The 20,936-nt window shown below is 38.2% G+C and overlaps 1 protein-coding gene across 13 annotated transcripts in view; it reads left to right on the plus strand.

The window, feature by feature from the left end:
- The window catches only part of POU2F1 (POU class 2 homeobox 1), a 117,374-nt gene that overhangs the window by 65,619 nt on the left and 30,819 nt on the right, over positions 1-20,936 (plus strand). For 7 of the 13 annotated variants that reach the window (XM_080586574.1, XM_080586565.1, XM_080586575.1 and 4 more), the window contains 5 exons: positions 2,619-2,719; positions 5,536-5,589; positions 7,210-7,329; positions 9,024-9,203; positions 14,935-15,061. In XM_080586574.1, coding sequence (XP_080442700.1) covers positions 2,619-2,719; positions 5,536-5,589; positions 7,210-7,329; positions 9,024-9,203; positions 14,935-15,061 — 582 coding nt within the window. The remainder of the gene's footprint in view (positions 1-2,618; positions 2,720-5,535; positions 5,590-7,209; positions 7,330-9,023; positions 9,204-14,934; positions 15,062-20,936) is intronic. The other 6 variants (XM_080586567.1, XM_080586573.1, XM_080586570.1 and 3 more) reach the window with 5 other exon arrangements.

Here is a 20,936-nt window from a genome sequence, read left to right on the forward strand (position 1 = left end):
TGGCACTCTGTTTTTTCCATGTCCTTGCACTGTGTTGGCCTTCTGATTCTGACAGCTTCATTTTCCAGACTCCTTACCAGATTTCTTGGATTCCACAGGCGTGTTGTCACATCCTTGGGAGCACCTTAAGAGCAAAGCCTCTTGTATCCTGGTCTCAAAGTTCATTTTCCCTGCTGTTCTTCAAAAGATGTAGGCATCCTGTGATAAATGCGAGCAACCTTGGCAGCGTTCCTTCTAAAACTAAGGCTGCATCCAAAGGGGAAAGGGACGCTGTACTTCCAGATATGAAAGAAAGCATAGGGTGCAAGTAGAACAGAGTATGAACAGGTGGGGTTTAGTTTTCTTTTTTGTTGCTTGGAGTTGCGATTTGGGAGGTGTGGGGAGAAGGAGTTATAGTACTTCAAGGACTGACTTAAAGAAAATGTTAATTTCTCTCAGTACCTGTCTAAACTGCTTTTTGGGACCAATGAATATTTTAAGGCTCAGCCTTTTAACTTGCTTTGTTCGAAACTGTCAACCCTATGGGGCTTGTTTCAAGTCTCCATATCAAGAGTTAGCAGAAGTGCCAGCTTGGAGCATCTCTATGCACACGTGTAGCAGTGCTTTTTTAATATGGTATCATGATTTGAAGCTCTTTTTGTAAGACAGTTAACTAGAACAACTTCACCTGTTTATTTAAGGTGAGGGTTCCAGCTAGTTTTCTCAGAAATGGGTAATTTTTTTTTTGAAACCTGCAAGTTTCCAATTGGAATAAAGAACACCTGTCTTACACTAGATTTTCTTTATTTTTTCCCTACTTTTGGTGATTCCTTAGTGCAGATTGGAAACAGCTGATTCAAAGCATCTGCTTAAATTAGGAGGTTGTAGATTGATTTCTTTGAATTATAGCAGCTGTTCATCAGAGGTTAATTTTATATATTGACCTAGTCATTTTCCCATTGAGAGAATCCCACTTTTGCCTTGAGAGAATTCTGCATCTTACTCCAAAGAGTGGAAATAGATAGGACTCTTCTAGCTCTTCCAACAGATATTCTTACCTAACTTTCTTTGGCAAAATGCAACTAACTCATATTCATGATTAGTTCAGGCCAGTGATAGTCCTTCTATGCGCTTTGAATTGGATTTATAGATTCACTAAGCAAAATCATTTGTAGTTAAAATTTTCAGTATTTTTAACTCGTCTGTGGATCTTTGGCTGCAATAGACTTCTTTAAGTCTGTAAAACCTGGCCCAAAGCACAGAGTTAAACACAGTTCATCAATTCTTCCCTCACACCACCTCCACCAAAAAAAATACATCAAATGGCCACCTTAGGTACACCTTACATGGGTGCTTGACTGTATACATTATATCTGGATTTAGTTGAACAGTGACCCCATCTTTGAAATTTTATTTCTGTAAGCTGTCTGTAGGTCAAGACTGCAATGTAAAATATTGGATAGTATATTTTCGTAATCAAGTTTTATGCCTCTTTGCTTTTTGCAGATGTTTCTAAGGGATAGCAAACCCCTGTTGTTACTTAACAACTGTGACTCTTTTGCATAGTAGATAAGCTAGATTTTTGTGGAGGAAAAAATGTAGTTGATGAAAGAGTTCTGAAGTAGGAATTAGTTGAACACCTGTCCATAAGCAATGAACAAGATCTGTTGTGAAGATATGAGCATGCAAGTCTAAAGCTGTTTGTACTTCGTTTTAGTCACTCGATTTTAAGATTGCATCATCTGTTTTAGAAATTCCATACAGCCTGACAAACTTGCTTTTCCTTATTGTTGTTAGCTGTGGTAGGTAGTAATACCCAACATAAAGAACCGGTAGTCCCTAACACTGATTTTTATCATCTCCCCACAGAATGATTCTTTGAAGTTTATAGTTGTATAGTTTGTAGTTCTCCTCTTTGTAGAAGAGAATTCTGTGATAATTTCTTGTGGAAAAAGTGCGCAGTTGCCTTCCTCGCAACCAGGTTATCTGGTGATAGTTTGTGGACATGTCTTCCAAGCTTTCTTGGAAGAAGACAACAAAAACGTAGGAAAATAATCAGTTTGTAGTTGCATGAAAGTGGATGAGCAGAAGTAAGCACAGTCAGTTATGTCATAAGAGCTCTGCACAAATATTCATGAAAATGGGGAGAGATCTTTTATCAAAAGAGTAAAACTGTGGCCCATAACTGCTATGTACATCGTACTTCTGTTTGCTTCAAGTGTTGTTTTTCTGTTTTCAATGAAAGGTGACTATCTCTGAACCTTGTTCCTGCCATTGTCTGAACTTAAAAGATTGTATTCAGGTACTGAATAGAGAGTGTATGCAGAACTGAAACATATTTCAACTGTATCAGCATGCAGTCATTTGATTCTCAAACCGTGGTAAAGAATGATGGGGATAACGGTGTACACGAGGTAGGTAAGGTGACAGAATTTAAAGTATGGAGCTGATTCAGTTCAGATGAGGAAAGCTATATTATCAAAATCTGTAAGTGACAGCTTTTTTCAGTTAAACTTAAATTCTTGTTATTCTTTGGAGTGGTTTTTTTAATTACACTTAAATATTTGTAAGTCTCAGTACAATCATATTCTCTTCCAGTAAGTCATAGCTAATAGTTCATAATCTCTCTTTTCCTCCAGGCACGCAAACAAATGGCCTGGACTTTCAAAAGCAGCCTGTGCCTGTCGGAGGAGCAATCTCTACAGCCCAGGCCCAGGCCTTCCTTGGGCACCTTCATCAGGTAAGAGAAAACCCATTTCAAAGTCAGGGAGACTCAGGCAAGTACAAATGCAACTTCTCTTGTGTTCTCTCTTTGTGTGAATAATGGGTAGTCATGTAAAGGAATATGTGGGCACACCACATGCTTAAGTAGCTTAGCTGGGGAAAAGTTTTTACTGTGGCACTCACTTTATTGCATTAGGCTGTGTCAGGGTGAGAGCTACTGGGGAGAATCAGAAAGCATCTATTTGGGACTTGTAACTGCCTAAATTTAAAAAAAAAAAAAAAAATTAATGGGCATACCGAGTTGAAATGTAAGGTCAAATTTAGCCTTTCTGCTAAAGGATTGCGTTAGCCCAGCAGCTGCCAAGATTCTGAAACTGTCACTGCCTAGCGAGGGAAACAAAAATGGTGTTGAAGGGTAGTCAGCACTATGTTCCAACCTTCTGAGCTCTTACGTAGTAACTAAAAATATGAAATGATGGTACTTACTAAGCATATATGGTTCTGTGAGGTTTTTTGAATGTTTTTTTAAAGAAAAAGTACCTGTGTATAGGACAATATTGAGGCTTCTACTGCCATTCCTCCGTTCTGCTGCTACTGTGTTTAGGAAATCAAAGCGGATCTTCGGATATAGGCTGAAGCAAAATGAGGCATTCTTAGGTGAAGAGGAGCATAAGGGGCGTATTTGTAGTCTTTTAACCTGATCACACTTTATATATATGAAAACAAATGCCCTAATTTCTTTCCCTTCCTCGACATCAAGTTTGAAGTTTAAAAATACTGCAGTTAATTGGCTGACCTTGAATGCTTGGGGTCTGGGGTTGCACAGTTGTTGTGGTATAATTGAGCTACTGAAGCTTTTATGCCCTCCTAAAAGAGCATACCCTGGCCTTGCATTTCATGCCTATGGAAAAGCAGGAAAAATGTTGGTGGAAACAAGTGTGATTGGGCTGATGTTGGGAACTTGCTTTAGTTTCTATGTTGTCATTTGTGGGTTGTCAGTATGTGTTTAACATGGAGACAGAGCTGTCCTGAAGAGTTTTTTGGGGGCTCGTTGTTGGTTGGTTGGTTTTTAGGCTTCGTTTTGTTGATACAGGGCAGTAATTTTATTTAGTGCAATGCTTTATTTTGCTCTGGAAATGTATTTAGTTAAATGGTTGTAAGGACCTTTGTAACTTCATGTTTGGTAAAGTGATTAATTTCTTGAAACCCTAGTTCAAAGAAAAATCTCAGTTTTTTTTTATGAACCTGTTGGTGTGTGGTACCGTACTTTAAAAGTGGCTATCCTCTTTTAGTATGACTGCTCTTTATGGGATGTTATTCAGCCTTAACACATGCTGCTTTCCTCCAGACTAATACAAAATATTGGGATGTAGGCAACATTCAGGAGCAATTTAATTCCTGATTAGAAAATGTCTGTGTGTGGAAGGGGTGTCCAAACTGCACTCAAAGATTTTCAAGAATATTCTGGCTGTACCTGAGTGCGATACACTTAGTCTTTTATGGTCTTTTATCATTATGTAATTGATTAAAAAAAAGACTGTCTGTTCTTTTGGACAATAGGATATTATTATTTAGATTATTCTCTGCTCTTAATTCATGTTAAAAGTTCAGATTACATTAATTGGAAACTGGTACTTTCCTTGTGGTTGAGGAGGAGCTTTTCTGAGAGTGTTTGCTTACATATAGAATGTGCTTAGGAAGTCTAGTAGGACTTCATCTAGAGCAGTAGGAAATACTTCCAGAGTGACTCTTAAGGGTTACTTGTTCAAACACTCAAGTTATTAATTTAACATACTTCAATTTAAATTAAAACTCTCCTTCCTGTGCTTACAGATATGTTGACACATTTGTGATGTACGTTATGTGGGGACATCTTTTTATAGAGGCCAGAGTGGTGGATTTTGATTCGTTTTTATTTTTTTCTTGCATTGTCTGGTTTTCCAATGAGCTGTGGTTTTCAAACATGGTTAGAGATGGACTTCACTACAGGCTGTTAATCTGACCTTTGAAAGTGTTGGTAATTAATTAATAGAATTCCTTATTTGTAGCAGGAGTGGTGGTAGAAACAAGGAGAGACTGATTAAAACAGTCTTCAGTAAATAAAAACTTAGCATTTGTTATACAGAGAAAATCCTTCTTTTAGATAAGATGACAATGTTTAAAAATCTATTTCTGAAACATCAGATTCTTTTTGCTGGTAATGCAAGATCTATTTTGGACCTATCTGTTAATCACAAACGTTGAATTCAAGTTTTGAGTATACCTAAATCAATACCACCTTTGTGAAGCGTTTCCAGTCCTCTGTTTTGAGACAGTCTTTTCAGTGGCTGAGGACTGCAAATACTTGTTTGGGTTGATCTGTGGAAGAGTTTTATGCTGTGGGTTTTGTGCTATGCAGGTGATTGCTCCTCTGTTGTATAAGGAAGCGGGTGAATGCAGTGTGCATATTCGGGGTAAGACCCATTCTGAAATACTAGCAGGATGATGAGTAGAGCTCAGCACCCTCCCCTGAACTGTGGATTTTTATACAGTAAGCAGAACGGTTAGGCTGTCCACACCCAAAATGCTCTGTTTCTACTCAATTTCACTTTAATATCTGGGTCCCTAGGCAGGAATACCTTCCACAAGAGGTAGACAAATAACACTGAGTCATACAGATACAAGTCTAATTTTTTTCTGGTCTGGAGCTCATCCCCTATACTTTAGTGATTCAAGTGTTAGAGGGGCAGGCATTGCTCTCAGGGTAGTTTTTTGTGGGGTGGGCACTTCCTTCTTACACTGTTTTCTGTGGATTCAACACTACTTCACTTCCATTTTTGCACTGTGTTGTAGGTCCAGCTCGCTGGAACAAGTTTACAGGCTGCTGCTCAGTCCTTAAATGTACAGGTAAAGACTGCTTCCTTCTGCTGTTCGTCCTTCTCTCATTCTGCTTTCTAAACAACGTGTTGGTCCTGTCGGAGATACCTTTGAACCCCTGATACGTTACTCTGTTTTCTCATTTTGACCAGTTTTGCAAGTGATAGGTGTAGGGGATAGTGGTTTCACAACTCTAAATCGGGATTAGGGTTGTAAGGATTCAGAAACTGAGGTAGTTAGAACATCCAGTGGTCTTCGTTTTGTTCTGATGTTCAGTCAGGTGTTGTAATGTATCGTGAAAACTGTACAACTCCAGGGGTATTTCATGTTCTTCCACTTCACTTCCTTTAAACATAGCAAGTATTACTTCATAAACTGTCCCTATTTCTGGTAGCTGAATATAGGAATATAATGTGACATTAGCTGTGTAATATGGCTAGCATAGATTGCTTGTGTAAACAACATACAGTAACTTCAAAATAAGTCAGAGTAATTGCTTAATAATGTACGTGAGACAACAAAGCTTTCAAACTTTTTATGATGCTGAACACTTCAGCGTATCGGTTAACGTGCCACTTCTTCCCAGTACTATATTAAGGGGCAAGGGACATAGTTTTATTGAAAACTGGTTTCAGTATTGCTTGTTATTAAAGGACGTAGGTAGTGCATTACATGAAATGCAATAGAATGTGGTCCCACTTATACATAATAACAATTTGGAAAGAAGAGGAGGTATAGTGACCTTCCTTTCTGAGAGGAAGGAGGCAGAAAATTGCCTTGGTTGCCATGGTAAACTTCCATCCCTGAGAGAGATGTTGGCAAACAGGCTGTATCTCCAGTGCAGAATGTTTACAGTCCTGCGCTGTAATTATCGCTCAATGACTGGCAGAATTAATCAGAGCCTTTATGTTAATTAGCCTGCTCTGCAGTCCCCAAAACAGGTGGTGGAAAATATGCAAATCTATGCTGAATTTTAATGTTCTGCATAACCAGTTTTAATTATCATAAAACTCTCTCCCCCTCTTCATGCACTTGCATTTCCTCCCTCATGTCTTCGCAATTTCTTCTGTTTAAAAAAAAAAAAACACAACAAACCTTTCAAAATAAAGCAGCATTCAATTAAATGCTAAACCTTGATTATTTAGAAGCACTGTATGTACTGTGCATTCTGCTGTAAGTGGATAAACCTGCGAGGATTTCTCAAACGAGTTCTCTATAAGCCAAACAATATGATGACTTAGAGGTGCAGGATGCAAATACAGAAAATGGAAACACAATCTCCTTTCCCATGTTCCATTGTTGAGGATTTTAGGTAATGAATAATTTTAACAACCTTTTCTTTCTTTATGGTGCCAAGGTAGTGTCAGCTTCAGTTGCATTGCATAAAATGGAATGAGATCTGAAAATGTCAGAGTCACAGAAGACCTGAGAGTCTTTTTGTTTTGTTCAAACTGCATTACCTACAGACATATTTGAGCAATCATAGCTGAGATGGTGGGCACATAGAGCCATTGCTTAAACCCACTCTTAAAATAAACCCAAGGGCTTTTTGTATGCAGATGAAAGATTTTTATTGTGCAGTGTTGAGATAGCAGTGTTATACATTAACATCTGTTTTGCACTATAAAGAGTTGTATTTTTTCTTCCTAGTCTAAATCTAATGAAGAATCTGGGGACTCTCAGCAGCCAAGCCAGCCTTCCCAGCAGCCTTCAGTGCAGGCGGCCATACCCCAAACCCAGCTCATGCTGGCCGGAGGACAGATCACCGGGGTAAGATTTACCCACGAGTACTGTAGTAAAGCCTCCTGTCCAGCAAATGATGGCACTGTTGCTGTCCCCGTAGAACTGTCAGTGAAGGTTACTGCCATTTCCTTTAACACAGGAAGAAGCTGGAGTGAAACAGGGACTATAAAATATTTTCCTGTTAAAGAAACCACACTTAAGTCATCTGTTTTTGTTGCAAACTGTTTACATCCCCCAAAATAAAATTCTGCAATAAAACTGATGTGTGCAAATCAGGAAGTCACTGATGTCTTGAAGAGGATTTTTACTTTATTGCAAGATTAAAATGAGGCATGCAAGCATGAGACTAAATCATACTGGATACCTGAGTTAGGATAATGAACAGAAATGATGGAACTGCTGTCACTAATTTTCTCTTCTCATATAAATTTCTTTTTAAGTAACTTATGATGGTCTGTGCCTTAAGCTTATTCAATCCTTCTATTTCAACCTACCAATTTTGAGTTTTTTAATTGCAAGGTTTTTGGAGGAATTATAGGATAGCTGTTTAATTGGTGCTTCTAAATAGTTCTAAATGTTTTCAGTGAGTTTAAATACATCATCAACAACAAAAAACAGTAAGTTTTGTGAATAGACTGGTTTGGTTAGAGAGCTTGCTTCCATGTAATCAGCTTTGCAGCTTTAAGAGTTTACATGTTAATAAGGAATTTAGGGCAGTTCTAGCAACATACTTATAATTTGAAGTGTTAAGTTAGGTCATCTCTACAGCTGAATGAAATATCTTAATTTCATGTTCAATTGTTAAATCTTCTAGTAAGCCAGATTGCAAGCAATGTCCTAAGTAGTTTCTGCTTAATTATATTTGAAAGTTTTAAAAGTGAGACTGTTGTAATAGAGTATGTGGGGTTTAATAACTTCAAGACTTTTTGAGAATGAGACAAATGTTGGTTTTGTTCTATGAATGTCTGCAGTAGTGGAACATAGGACTCCAGGACTAGGCAGATATGGATTGTAGTAAATACGGGCATCAAGATTCATTTACATGTAAAGGAGAGACTGCTGCCACCTGTTTCACAGAGATAATGCGTGTTTGGGAAACGAAAGGGATGTAAAGTTGCCAACTCTATTCTATTTAATAACAATGAAAAAAAAAGGCGGATGGGGAGACTTGGAGAGAAACAAACGGATCTCATGTTCTTTACTTATATCTTAGGGCATAATGGAAATGATGGAATATGGCAGGGATTCATGATAATGTGAAGCAGCTGGGGCGTTATCAGTTTGTTCAGTAGCCATAGCCAGCATTCCTGCCTCTCATTCATCTGGCTAATCACTTGCTGTTCTGCTGGGTGTAAATTTCCTTTCAAGTCGTGGCATTACCGATTCTTTTCTTTTGCTTGCTACTTAATTACCTTTTTCCTGAACCTCTTGGTAGAGTTATGGAGAAAACTTAGAAGTAAATTTAGGTTCAGTGGGTTCCACTAAGTGCCAATGTTTCCGTTCGTGTGGTTTGGTTTATGTCAGTTCTGTGGTAGGTTGATTCATACAGCATGTTTGAGTAGCCAGCTGTCCTTATTGAAGGCCAAAGTCATTGGGTAGTTAATGGCTGAACTGTAGTAATAGTTCTAAGAATGTCTGGTTAATATAACTAGTAATGGGCTAGTTAATGTAGCTAAAGTGGCTGTTCCCGATATTAATGGCTGTTTTCTAATTATTTATAGCTCACGTTGACGCCAGCCCAGCAACAGTTATTGCTACAACAGGCGCAGGCACAGTTGCTGGCAGCTGCAGTGCAGCATTCAGCCAGTCAGCAGCACAGCGCTGCTGGTGCCACCATCTCGGCCTCTGCTGCAACGCCGATGACGCAGATCCCTCTATCTCAGCCAATACAGATTGCACAGGTGAGCCTTGAGGCTTGAGAGGGTGGAAAATGAAGGAGTTTGACAAATTGCATCATTGAAGTAATATTTTTATTCCTTATTCAATGAGTTTCCAGAATCCTTGAGGGTACTCTTAGTCTTTCCTTGCTCATCCTTATCTGTGAGGTTGATAGCTATAGCTGAGAATGTAAACCAGTTGCTTAGCAGTTCCACTGGACTTCTGAATTAGTTCCAGAATCTGAGCAGATGCAGTATTTTCAGTATTTCGCTCCTTGTAGTTAGCTTGAAGGGGAGAAAAATGGATAGAGAAAGAGGCCCATAGAAATGCCACTTGTTGAGACTTAGATATGGGAAGAAATATCCACATACCATGAAAGATAATTCTTGGGTCCAAACAATAAAATGACAGCTGAAAAAAGGCAGCTTGACTCGACAGATGTGTGTGCTAACTTGGCTTGGTGCTTAATGCTCAGAGTTCAGTGACAAAGAATATTAGCATTCCTGTTTGTCTAGGGAAAATCTTGCCAGAATGAGTTGTGTCAGAATTTGTCCAGTTTTATGGCCTGCTGCTAAAGACCTGTTAATTCTTACCTCTGAAGGACTGCTTGCCAAGGAAATTCTACTTACTAGGAGCAGCAAAGATCCTCCTGAATCTTCCAGTATTGGCTTTATTTAGTGTTGAGAATGAGTCACCACTGACTCAACAATTAGCATGAGTAGTGTTGAAACTGCTTAGACTTCTGGACAAGAGTAACCAAATGTAGAGGACAGGCATCATGAATACTATTTACAGGTGATTGTGTTGCTAATGTTGGGGTCCATTTCTCCATAGAGTATAGTTCTTGGTATGTAATATTTCAGTATGATTAGTCTACATACCCAACGTACTTTGTACAGCTAATCTCCAAGGTCACTGCTTCTTACCATGAGCAACTTTTAAAGGCTTTCTAATGCTTTCTATTCAGACTGTTTTCACTTACATTCAATCGGGGTGAAGTGTCTAAGAAGTGAAGATGAGGACTGATTAAGAATGGAAATGTCACAGCTGTTTGTGAAGCCTGTTGTGGAGCCTGGTTCTGTTACTGTTTTTTTTTTTACTTTTTAGCTGAAACCAAGCTCTGTGGTGTTGGTCTAAAAGTTCTGACCTCTGACAGTCCCTGCAGAGGCCACTGTCATACCATAGCAGAAGCCCAAATTCAAAGGCCAGTACTGACCTTGTCTGCTGAGACTCTTGGTGCACTGTCACACTTGACTCACGTGACCAAATGTGACTGCTTTTAGCAAAAGATCCCAATTCACTGTCACGATCTGGAGATGACTCCAGGATACAACATTTAAGGAAACTGAGTTACCAAGACCATCTCTTAATTTTGTTAAGCCTTCATATATAGCCATAAGACAGATATTATTTCAACAAAAGGATAGAAAATGTCCATGTCAAGGAATTTGAAGGTTAGTTTCTTGCATCTCTCTGTGCATCTGTTCTCATCTGCTATTATGCATCCTTTTGACCTAAATGTAAGTGATCCATAGTCGTGTGCTTCTTATCCTCTGGGTGTACAACTTAAGGATAGTGAGGTCTGCTTTACTGAAAAGCTGAGTTAAAATTTCATATTAAATCTGTACCTTGAGCTTTCTGGCTTTACCTTTACCTGGCCGGCATGGTCGATGCTTTCGGTGTCATTTTTATTCATGTGTGAGATGTTGCTATCCTGTTCTTCCTCTTCAGTGGGAGGCTATGAGAATGTGTGCGCTTACGATGACTTATTTAGCACTGGGTTTTTCTCTAGAACTTGCAAAGCCTTCTGAGAAGGCTTTGTGGAGAGTTGAAATGTTTAAGCGTATGCCATCAAACAGGAGCTTCTGAAGTGAACATTGTCTATTTTGTGCGCTTGAATGAGGCTCTATGGAAAAATAGCATGTGATCATGTAGTTGCCACTATATAATGTGTATTTGTAGTGCAAGTGGAACAAATTAACATTTCATTTGTTTTCTTGGGCTCCTGATTTCTTGAATTTATGATTTAACAATCTCTTTTAGGATAGGCTATTCTGGTATATAAGTGTAGATTGGTTGATTTGTTTTAGCTTCCTCTTACAATAAAAGTGCAGGGCATAACTTTTGCAGCTGCTGGACATAGTTTACGATACGTTATGGAGAACTTCTACCGTATAAGTTTGTAGTTGGATATCAGTATGTTTTTTGACCTGTCTCAACATGGTTTTATGAGCAGTGCTCTGCATTGTGTTGCTATTGTAAACACATAGCTGATTATACAAATAGCTGAGTGTTTATTTTATTTGATGATTTTTGAATAATTGATTAACTGGCAGGTCTCTGCAGCAGGGGGATTACCATATTTATTTTAATTAACTAATGGCACAAGCATGACTTCTTTAATGTGCACTGTAGTTAACGTAAGGTATCTGCTGCGGAAATCTGGTAAGATGTTAGTGCTGCTGCTGGGCTGATGCTAAATCATCACTAAACAGTTGTACCAAATTTTGGAGTTCTTTGTAAACTTGTTTTCAGATCCATCATAAGCGTTTATATGGTGTAAACCTCAAAATGGCAGAGATACTGAAATTTAGCGAAGATCTAACTTGAAATAATGGCATCAAATTTAGAACGTTAGCTTGAATAAAGAAGTCCTTATATCAAGATATTCCACTTCTCTTGGTGGATTATTTTGCTGAGATAGGAACTGGATTGCATTTATCTTGCTAACTTCTTGGGAAGCACCAGAAGACATTTCCACAAAAGTCTGTCCATCTCTTTCTACATACTTGCAATAGTATTATACAGTTTACAATTCAGAAAACAAAGAACATCCTAGGAAAACCATGTCAGGAGTTGTTTGCATGGTTGCTATCGGGGGATTTATTGTAGTGCAACAATTAATGAAATAATAAAACTTTCCCAAGGTAGAAATAAAGTTGGATTTCAAATGAATCTGAGGCACCAGTAGGGCTATTTGGGCGATTAGCTTTGGAGGCATCACTTCCATTCTACATTACATAATTATATTTCTGTATTTAAACAAGACTCAGCTAAGATACCATTTACCGAGACAGATGCAGAAAATACGATTGCTTATATCAGTTATCCTGAGGCCTTGAGTTAAAAACAGCTTTCTCATATTAAAGTATAAGAATCTGATGATAAGAGCTGCAATGTTTTAGCTGAGTACTGTTAAGAATATTTTGGTCTTGAACAAAAAGCTCTCCTTTTCTTTGATCTTAGGAATACACTACTCTATACCCTGTCCTGTTATTTGTACTCTTTCTTGTACATAACTCTTATCTTCTGTGGTGTTTTTTCAAATCATGTGAGATCTACTGGGTCATCTGGGGACTTTACGTTTGTTTTCTTTAGTGTTGGGAAGCCCTCAACCTATATATTTCTGGCCATACTCTTTTCTTCAAAACTTTCTTCCCAACTCTACCTTTTGGATTTATACTTTTATTTTTTCTTATCCACCTGTATTTTCATCCTTCAGCCTCTCTTCATTTGTCTCTTTCCATACAAGTTTCGCCTTAGTCACCTTGCCCTACTCTCTTTTTTTCTTCCTCTACATCTAGTACTCACATCCAATTCAGTGTGAGGCCCTCTGTGCTGGAGAGTCTGCTTAGTTTGCAAAGATAACCAGTAGAGTATTGAATATCAATGAATAAATGAGTGGAGGTCTGTGTCACACTGGGCTCAAGAAGTAGGAGGAGTTTTTTTTTAGTAGCAGTTCTGTCCAATATAACTTTGACGTGAAGCCAGAAGAAACATAGAATGTTCCTGGGGAAAAAAAAAAATGGAGCAAGTCTTTTTTTTTTTTTAATGAAAGAAATTGACCTTGATTTCATAGGAGTGGTTGCAGTACTTCTCAATTTTTCTGAAAGCAAACTTAAAAAACACTCTCTTGTGCTGGGGGCACTTTTAAATTATTTTACCGTTTTCTTGTAAAATAGAAGTTTCCATTTCTTAAAGGGCATTGTTTGGTCAATGCCATCTGGTGTCTGTCTACCATATTATTACACTGCATGCTTTTGACTTAATGTGACGAAGTTGCCTCAGTGATTGATGGCCAGTGTCTTTATAATGCAGGTTAAGTAGTCATTTTCTTGTAATGCATGTTTGTGGTCTCATAAATCAAGGGACTCTTCAACCCCTTAGTCTTCCTTTCCACCCACTGATGCTCCTGTCCCCCTTTCCCAGAAAAAGATTGTTGCAGCTTTTAAGTCTTAGTTTAACATCTTTAAAATACCATAAGGGGATGTGCAGGTAGATATATTCTGCAAATGGTTGTATTTAATGTTGGTTAAATAAAAAGTTATCCTTGTCAGTATGTCTTGACTTTTCATCACCATCTCTGTTGCTGGCAGTTGATGGCCTGTCACATCTGATGGCAGAGCTGCTTGTGTGAGAGCTCAGTAACTTGTGTCAGTCAAAATGTATGGGGGGGTTAGTTTATAAGCCTTAAGAAGCAGGTCTTCGTTAGTCTGGCTCACTTTAATTGAAGTACATTAGGAGGTATGTTAACATGAGCAGCTCCGTTCAAGCAATCGGACTGAGCAAGGGTTTAGGAGTAGGCTGGCATTGTTAATGTTTTCTGACACAGGTGGACCCAGCAGAGGGTATCTGTCAACAAACAGATACTCAGGTATCTGAGTGACTTATTTGAAAGAAAGTTTTGGGAAGTGCCTTGTTTGTTGAATTGGAGATTGTAAGAATGGAAGATATTTCTGACTTTGGTCACCAGCTTGGCAGGGAGCAGCTATTTTGAAATAGCTGCTTCTGGGGAAGACTGAAAGATTCTGCATATGTATATGGATAACTCTCATATTGACTGTTCAGTTGGCTGTTTTTACGCTGTGCTTTAATTTCCTTCAATTATCGTCCTTTCTGGAAAAGATAACAGGGCTAGTTTTAAGGGATTTTCTTAAAAAGTCTTTCGTTTTCATTCTCCAGCTAAACAGCAAGTTGAACTGCGATGATTCAGTTTCTCAGAGATTAGCGTTTACATCAAGACCAATCATTTAATTATAGAAAATTAACAGTTCTGAATGGTTTAAATACATAAAAGCAGGGTTCTACAATAGTGCAATGTTTGGGGTTATTCCTTTTGACCATAGCTGTAGCTGTGTCTACTAAGCTTATTGTAATTTCATTCAAAAGTAATCAAATACGATTGTATACTATTTGGGTTAGCTGCTTCCCAAATTTTGACCTGAACAACCAGAGTGCATAATAAGAATCTGTAATTTTTTGCTTTCCTGTTGCTAATTAAAATGGTAATTGCAGATTGTTGTTATAAACAAAAATAGCTCCTAGCTAATGTGATTGATTTGCCAACAATGAATGTTGTAGCAGAGTTGCATCTGCAAAAAACAAGTCTGAGAAATGCAAGTGCTGACAGTATTTGTATGCTAAAGTATTTGAAAACTTACACACTTTGAGGGGGGGAACTGATTATTTTTTAAAAGCAGAACAGCGTTAGAAAGGCTTTGATGGGTTATTTAGTAAGCATTTTTTTTTAAGGACAGTGAAATTCATATTGTCAGTCTAAAAGATATTAGTAGCAGAACTGCTGTGTTTGACATCCACTTTTTATCTCTGAATGGTATAATGTAACTGGTTGGGAAATGTAGTTAAATTGGGATTCATGGATGACTTAAATGTCTAACACACAGCTCTCTTCCCCCCTCCCCCCCTTTTTTCCCCTTTTCTTTTTTTTTTCCCCCCCTCTCCTGTTTCCTTAAGGATTTGCAGCACTTGCAGCAGCTTCAGCAGCAGAATCTCAACCTGCAACAGTTTGTGTTGGTGCATCCAACAACCAACTTGCAGCCAGCACAGTTCATCATCTCACAAACACCGCAGGGGCAGCAGGGTAAGTGCTCCTTGCCAGAAGAAAAACAAACAAACAAAACATAGCTTCTTGGAGGAAAAGCTGAAACTGAGGAGGTTTATATGCCTTCATTAGCTGTTGATATTCCCTTGGAGAAATAACAGTATTGCAATTAGGAGACTCTTTAACAGGTTGGCCCTTTCTTGGTGTTAGACCTCAGCCTCATCAAAGCTTGTGTATCTGACTTCTCTACAAGGATCAATCCAGAGATTATGTCATGGGAACATTAGTTAGCAGGGACTCTTGGGAAATAACACGGCATGTGAATTTCTGGGCCAGGGTCTAGAGAAGGAAGCTTACTAGGAAGACTGCTTTCCAGAACTCAGTCATAATCCTAGGAGGTAGATGCCTGGAGGGAGTCCGGGCTTTTTGGATTAGATCCATGCTAAAAGGGTTACAGAATTCTCAGACTGGAAAAGGGTTACAAAATCTAGCGTTCTTGTGGGAGACTAAAAAAGTCCTTAAGCCTAAAGAGAGTACAGGTAATGTTGTCATAAACTGAAATAATTACTATACCTTGGGGAAAACAGCTAGAATGCTTGATTTCATATAACAGCACTTGTAAAGAATATTTTGGCAATAGACTGGGTATGGCTTGCAAGTTAAATGCAAATTGAGTGGTAAGTAGTAGTGCTAGACCAGTTAAGATGCTGTATAGGAGCATCACTCAAAGAACTAATGCATTCAAGTTTAAATACATCACAGTACTGGTTACACCATTTCTTGATACCCTCAGACAACTGTATTTGGCCATGGCTGATATACTCCAATGCTGATAGAATGCAGTGGCCTTTTTTTCTTGTCTCTTCTACATGAATTCCACTTAGTTGTTCAGGTCCAAAATAATAATAGTAATCCAAAGGTTCTTGTTCAGAAGGCATATCCTGTTATGGATGAAGAGTCTTCCAGAGCTGGGCTGTCCTGTAAAGCAGCTCTTTGCACCTCATTTTCTTCTATTCCTTTCAATTTTGTTCCATGCATCATTTTTTCTTACACACTATGACTTGGATAGAACTGGCTTTCCATTGTGCTGAAGCTCTCTTACCATTTGAATAAAGGGCTAGTCAAAATTAACCTTCTTTTAACAGTTCTTGATTTAGGAGAGCTTTTATACCAACACTGGTAGAAAATGATTAAAAGACTGAGGCATTTAGTGATGTACTAGTTTCTTAAAATGAAGCAGAACGTAAAAGCTTTACTTTTTTTTTAGAAGACATGAAACTTCACCAAAGTCTTGTTCAAGGATATTCAGGATTGTTCAAATTTTAAAATACTCTTTTAAGCTAACAGCAGGCAAAAAAAAGCATTGTTTTGAAAAACTCAATAATCAGCATTCATGTCTGCCTACGGTTCTCAGGGAATTTCTCCTGGGTTTTCTAAATATCTGTAATATCTGTATTTCTAAAAAGTCTCTGAAGATGCTTCACAAAGAAGGAAACTAACAGAAGTGTATTATATTCATCTCTCAAAATGAGTTGTTTGCATTGTAGAAAGGAAGGAGGGCTTTTTGTTTTAAGTCTTCTGAAATAGAATAACTACCAGAAGAGGCTTTTATAGTATATTTTCCAGGGGCCTGCTCTGAAAATGATTTCTTGACTACAGTTAAGACCTGCATATCGCTGTCTTCAGTGACACAGTGTGTATGGAAACACCATGTTTTACTGCTAATGCGCAGCCTGGACAACTGAATAGCTCAAAAATGTAGGAAGATTTATATTCTGTATTCTGACCATCAGCCACTAGTGTGACAACCTTCCAAACTGGAATGCTTGAATGGATCTAATTTTCTTCATGAGCACTCAGTGGTAAAGCAACATGTATGTCATAATAGTCCTTATCTTACTTTCTGGGTATGGCTTTCTGCAGTATTTCGTGGTTATTGTTAGAAGATCTCAAACAGCATGTTATCGTTTATGAGAAAGATTGAGAAAGTGTGTATTTTTTGTCTCTGCTGTTGAGCTGACTTTTCCTTGTTCTTGTCCTATTGCTGCATTAGTCAACTTCATAAAATAAATAATCTGAAGAAACTAGCATAAAAGTTTCTTTTAAAAAAAAAAAGACATTCAGTTTTTTTGGATGCGTTATTGGTGTTGCATACAGCTTTATATATATGCACCCGTTTAGTAATTAAATAAAAATTCAGAATTATTCATCAATTATCTATTCTGGAAGAAATCTGTTGCTTTACATACCATACTACATATTTTGTGTCATGTCATGTATGTGAGACATTATTTTTGATACAAGAGAACAGTATTGAAGGAAATGAGTAAAGAATAGTATCCCTAAGCCACATCATAGAAGACATGCAAACATTTGGTAGAGAAACTTCTCTTACTTGAAAAGATGATGGGGGCCGAGCAACATGATCATCATCAGCCTTATATAGATTCTTAGAAGGGGTTGAATCCCATGGCTTAACCCCTTAAGATCCCACTTCCGCAAAATTCTAGGAAATCCAATACTAAAAATATTAGTTTGTTATTCTGCATTCTTCAACACACAGATCATGGCAGCAGATGTGAATTTTTCCCCATAAATCTACTGCCACACGTCCAATTACATTTCCACAAATTCTACTTATTCAGTGTTATGTTTAAAAAAAAAAGGAAAAAAGTTTGGTTTTTTGTAACTTTTAATAGGTAACGTCATACCTGAAGGAATTGTTTCAAGCCTCAGCAGATAAGCAGAAGATTACGTGGAAACAGAAATTTGGAACAATTTCTTATTTAGAGCAATTATGTCCTTGCCTATAGCAGGGGGATTGGAATTATATGATCTTTAAGGTCCCTTCAAATTCAAACCATTATATGGTTATTGTTAAAGTAGCATGCAAGAAGGTAGCATGTTATGCTCTCTTTATACCTCTTGTATCTGTTTTGTGAAGTGATAGGTATGTCTCTAGAATCATCAGTTCAACATCATTTACTGTAATTGTACTTTTTAAAAATATGCTCAGATGACCATTCACCTTTCTATGTGGAAGATATTGCCAATAAAAATTATATTGATAAAAATCTGAATGGGGGGGGAATGGTGCTGCATTTCATTTAAATTCATCTTGCAAACAGAAGTTAAGATGTGAGAAAAGACTGCATTGTTGTCAAGGAGTGAGAACTGGTTTAGAAACAACTTAAGGTACTTATAAGGAAAGTATTTAGAAAAGCAAATAAGGAAGATAAGCTCATGTTTAGCTTTAACCATTAAATCTGGTCCTACCTCTTCAAGTTATCACTGTTTATTATTAAAGGTGTTGTATGATATCCATTTTTTATTGTAAAAATACCTGAGATGATGGCAGCAAGCCCAATCCAGCCCTGTTCTTAGATACTTTGTAGTTGTACTACAGATTAAAAGAAAAAGTTGCCTCTTTCTTCTCAGATGCATCAGATTTGTGACACAAATGTTGGTATCATTTGTGACTGTGCACCTGTACTGCCCTTCCAGGATTCATCATTCTGTTGATAATACGCTATGTGAACCAGGTGTAAGGGCTTTGGTGCCATCAGAACACAGATGAGGATGCTCTGTTCTTCATTCTCAAGAGAATCTTAATGACAGTGTATTTGGTGACACAACTACATTTTATTCAACTACTGACCCAAATTTGTGCCCCAGATGAAGGAAAATCTTAAAGCGGGATGAGAAAAAACTTGGACAAAGTAACTTAAAGGATGACTTCCCCCTGGGCTGCAAATACTCATTACCAAGTTATGAATTTAATTGTTAATGTTTACTGCACACTCTGAAATCAAGTCTTTGTTTCTAACCATCCAAGTGGCATCAGTAGGTAAAAAAGTTGATTTTTCATTCGTAGTAGTGTGGCAGCACCTTTGCATGGATCACTGAAGCGATAGTCTTCAAAACTGCATGGCATATTTGCATCATGTTCTTGAACTGACGTTAAAGGGTGCCTGGATACTGCAAAAGGGGCAGCAGTTTAATATCTCAGTGCAACACATTTGTAGGAATCCATAAATCAGTACTTTCTCTACGGTGTTCACTCCCAGTATGATTTCAGTTCTGAGTCCCCACTTTGGAAGAACTGGGTTAGATGAAACAAGGTACACACAAGTGCCCTGGAGTTTTTTTGCATCAACAGCTATCAACAAAGTTGATCAAATGACACAATGTAATGTGTAGTGTGATACCCTTCCTTCTTCCCTTACTCTTTTTTTCAGTTAATCAAATTAAGACATTGTAGTGGTTTAGCTTTGTATGCCCACTTCCAGGATATGTTAGTGAGAAGATGAACGTATTTGGCGGAGAAAAAGCAGTCAGGTTTTTCTTCAATTAAAAATTTCACTCTTTTAGGGAGATCAGTTAGAGATGAATTATGTGTAGTGTGTGTGGGCCAACTTTTAAAAAATGGCACTTGAATGTTAGTTTTATCTGTGGTGTCATTTTTGACGGTAACGGCTGAAGCCCAGGTCAGTCCTTAGGGACTGTTGGCTGGCAGGAGGATTTTTTTTTGGCTTTGGGTCATTATTCACACTGTTTGTAGATATTAAAGGAAAAAGCCTGGGTGATGGTAGATGGATTTATTTTAACTATTTTAAACAAAAGTAGATACTTCTAAAATATGATACTTCTATTACATATATCTTTATGTCCACACGGCCATTCTTTTGGAGCTTCACACAGCTGTTTTATTTGCTATTTTTACTGCAGTAATACTACTGGGCTCTTGCTATTTCTGACCCCCTGCTTTGGGTTCTACCTCTGTAAAGTTAAGTATGCAAGTACGGTAGTTCTTACAGATTCAAAAAAAAAATGATGTAGGTTGGAAGAGACCTCTAGATGTCATGTAGTGTTGGTTACACCCCTTGTAGTTACAGTAGGGTATTCAGTGGCATGTGTAATTGAGATTTGAACATCTTCAAGGCTAGAGATTCTGCAACCTCTTCAGGTACCTGCCTCAATAAGAAAAAACATAACCGCCTAACAACAATAGCCCTCCTTCCTTGAAGAGGAAAAGTTCTAGCTGAAGTTTTTCATGTTCTGGTTTGAATCTGTAGCTGCTTACTACTTGCGTGCACTCTCAAGAAGACTCCGTTTTTATCCTTGAGGACAGCAATAGCTGAACAATCCAGCACTCGTGCCCATTCTTGCCCATTCCTTGTATGGATGTTCCAGCCTGTTAGCCATCCTAGTGGGCCCTGAATGTGTGTAATCATGGATGCCAGTGTGTCTTATACTGGGAAGGCCAAGGCTCAACACAGTGCTCTAGCTGTGGTCTCACAAGTGCCAAGTGGAGGGGCAGAATCACAGCCCTTAACCTCCTGGTTGTGCTCTTACTAATACAGCCCAGGAGGTGGTTAGCCTCCTCCAGGGTAAAGGCACAGTGGTGACTTATGTTCATTGTGTTTTCCCCCGGCATCACCTGGTCATTTTTTGCAAAACTGCTTTTTAGGCTAACAGTACCCGGCCTGTATTGCTCTACAGGGTAATTCCAGCTCATAACCAGGACTTTGCATTTTCTTTCATTGACCTTCACGAGGTACCATTTGTCCAATTAGTCTAGACCCTGGCTTCCAACATATTCTACTGTCCGCAAAATAGCTGAGAATTTGTTCTGCCCCATCATTTTTGTAGTAAAGACATTAATCAGCATTGGCACCCGTATCAGTCCCTGAGGAAACGAAAAAGTCTGCGACGCAAATATCACAGCAGTTACCTAAAAGGTGCAGTTTTGAATTTACGCTATATTTAAAGGCAGTGCTATGTGCCCTGTATATTGTCACTGAAGTTATCTTGGACCAAAGTGGGGACTGATAGTCTCTTCTCAGAGAAGACGAAGGTGAAGTTTAGGCTAATCTAAGTCATGTCTGAAAAAAAAAGCTAAACTGCAGCTGCC

This window comes from Anser brachyrhynchus (genome assembly GCF_964034855.1).
Source record: "Anser brachyrhynchus genome assembly, chromosome: 1".
NCBI lineage: Eukaryota > Metazoa > Chordata > Aves > Anseriformes > Anatidae > Anser > Anser brachyrhynchus.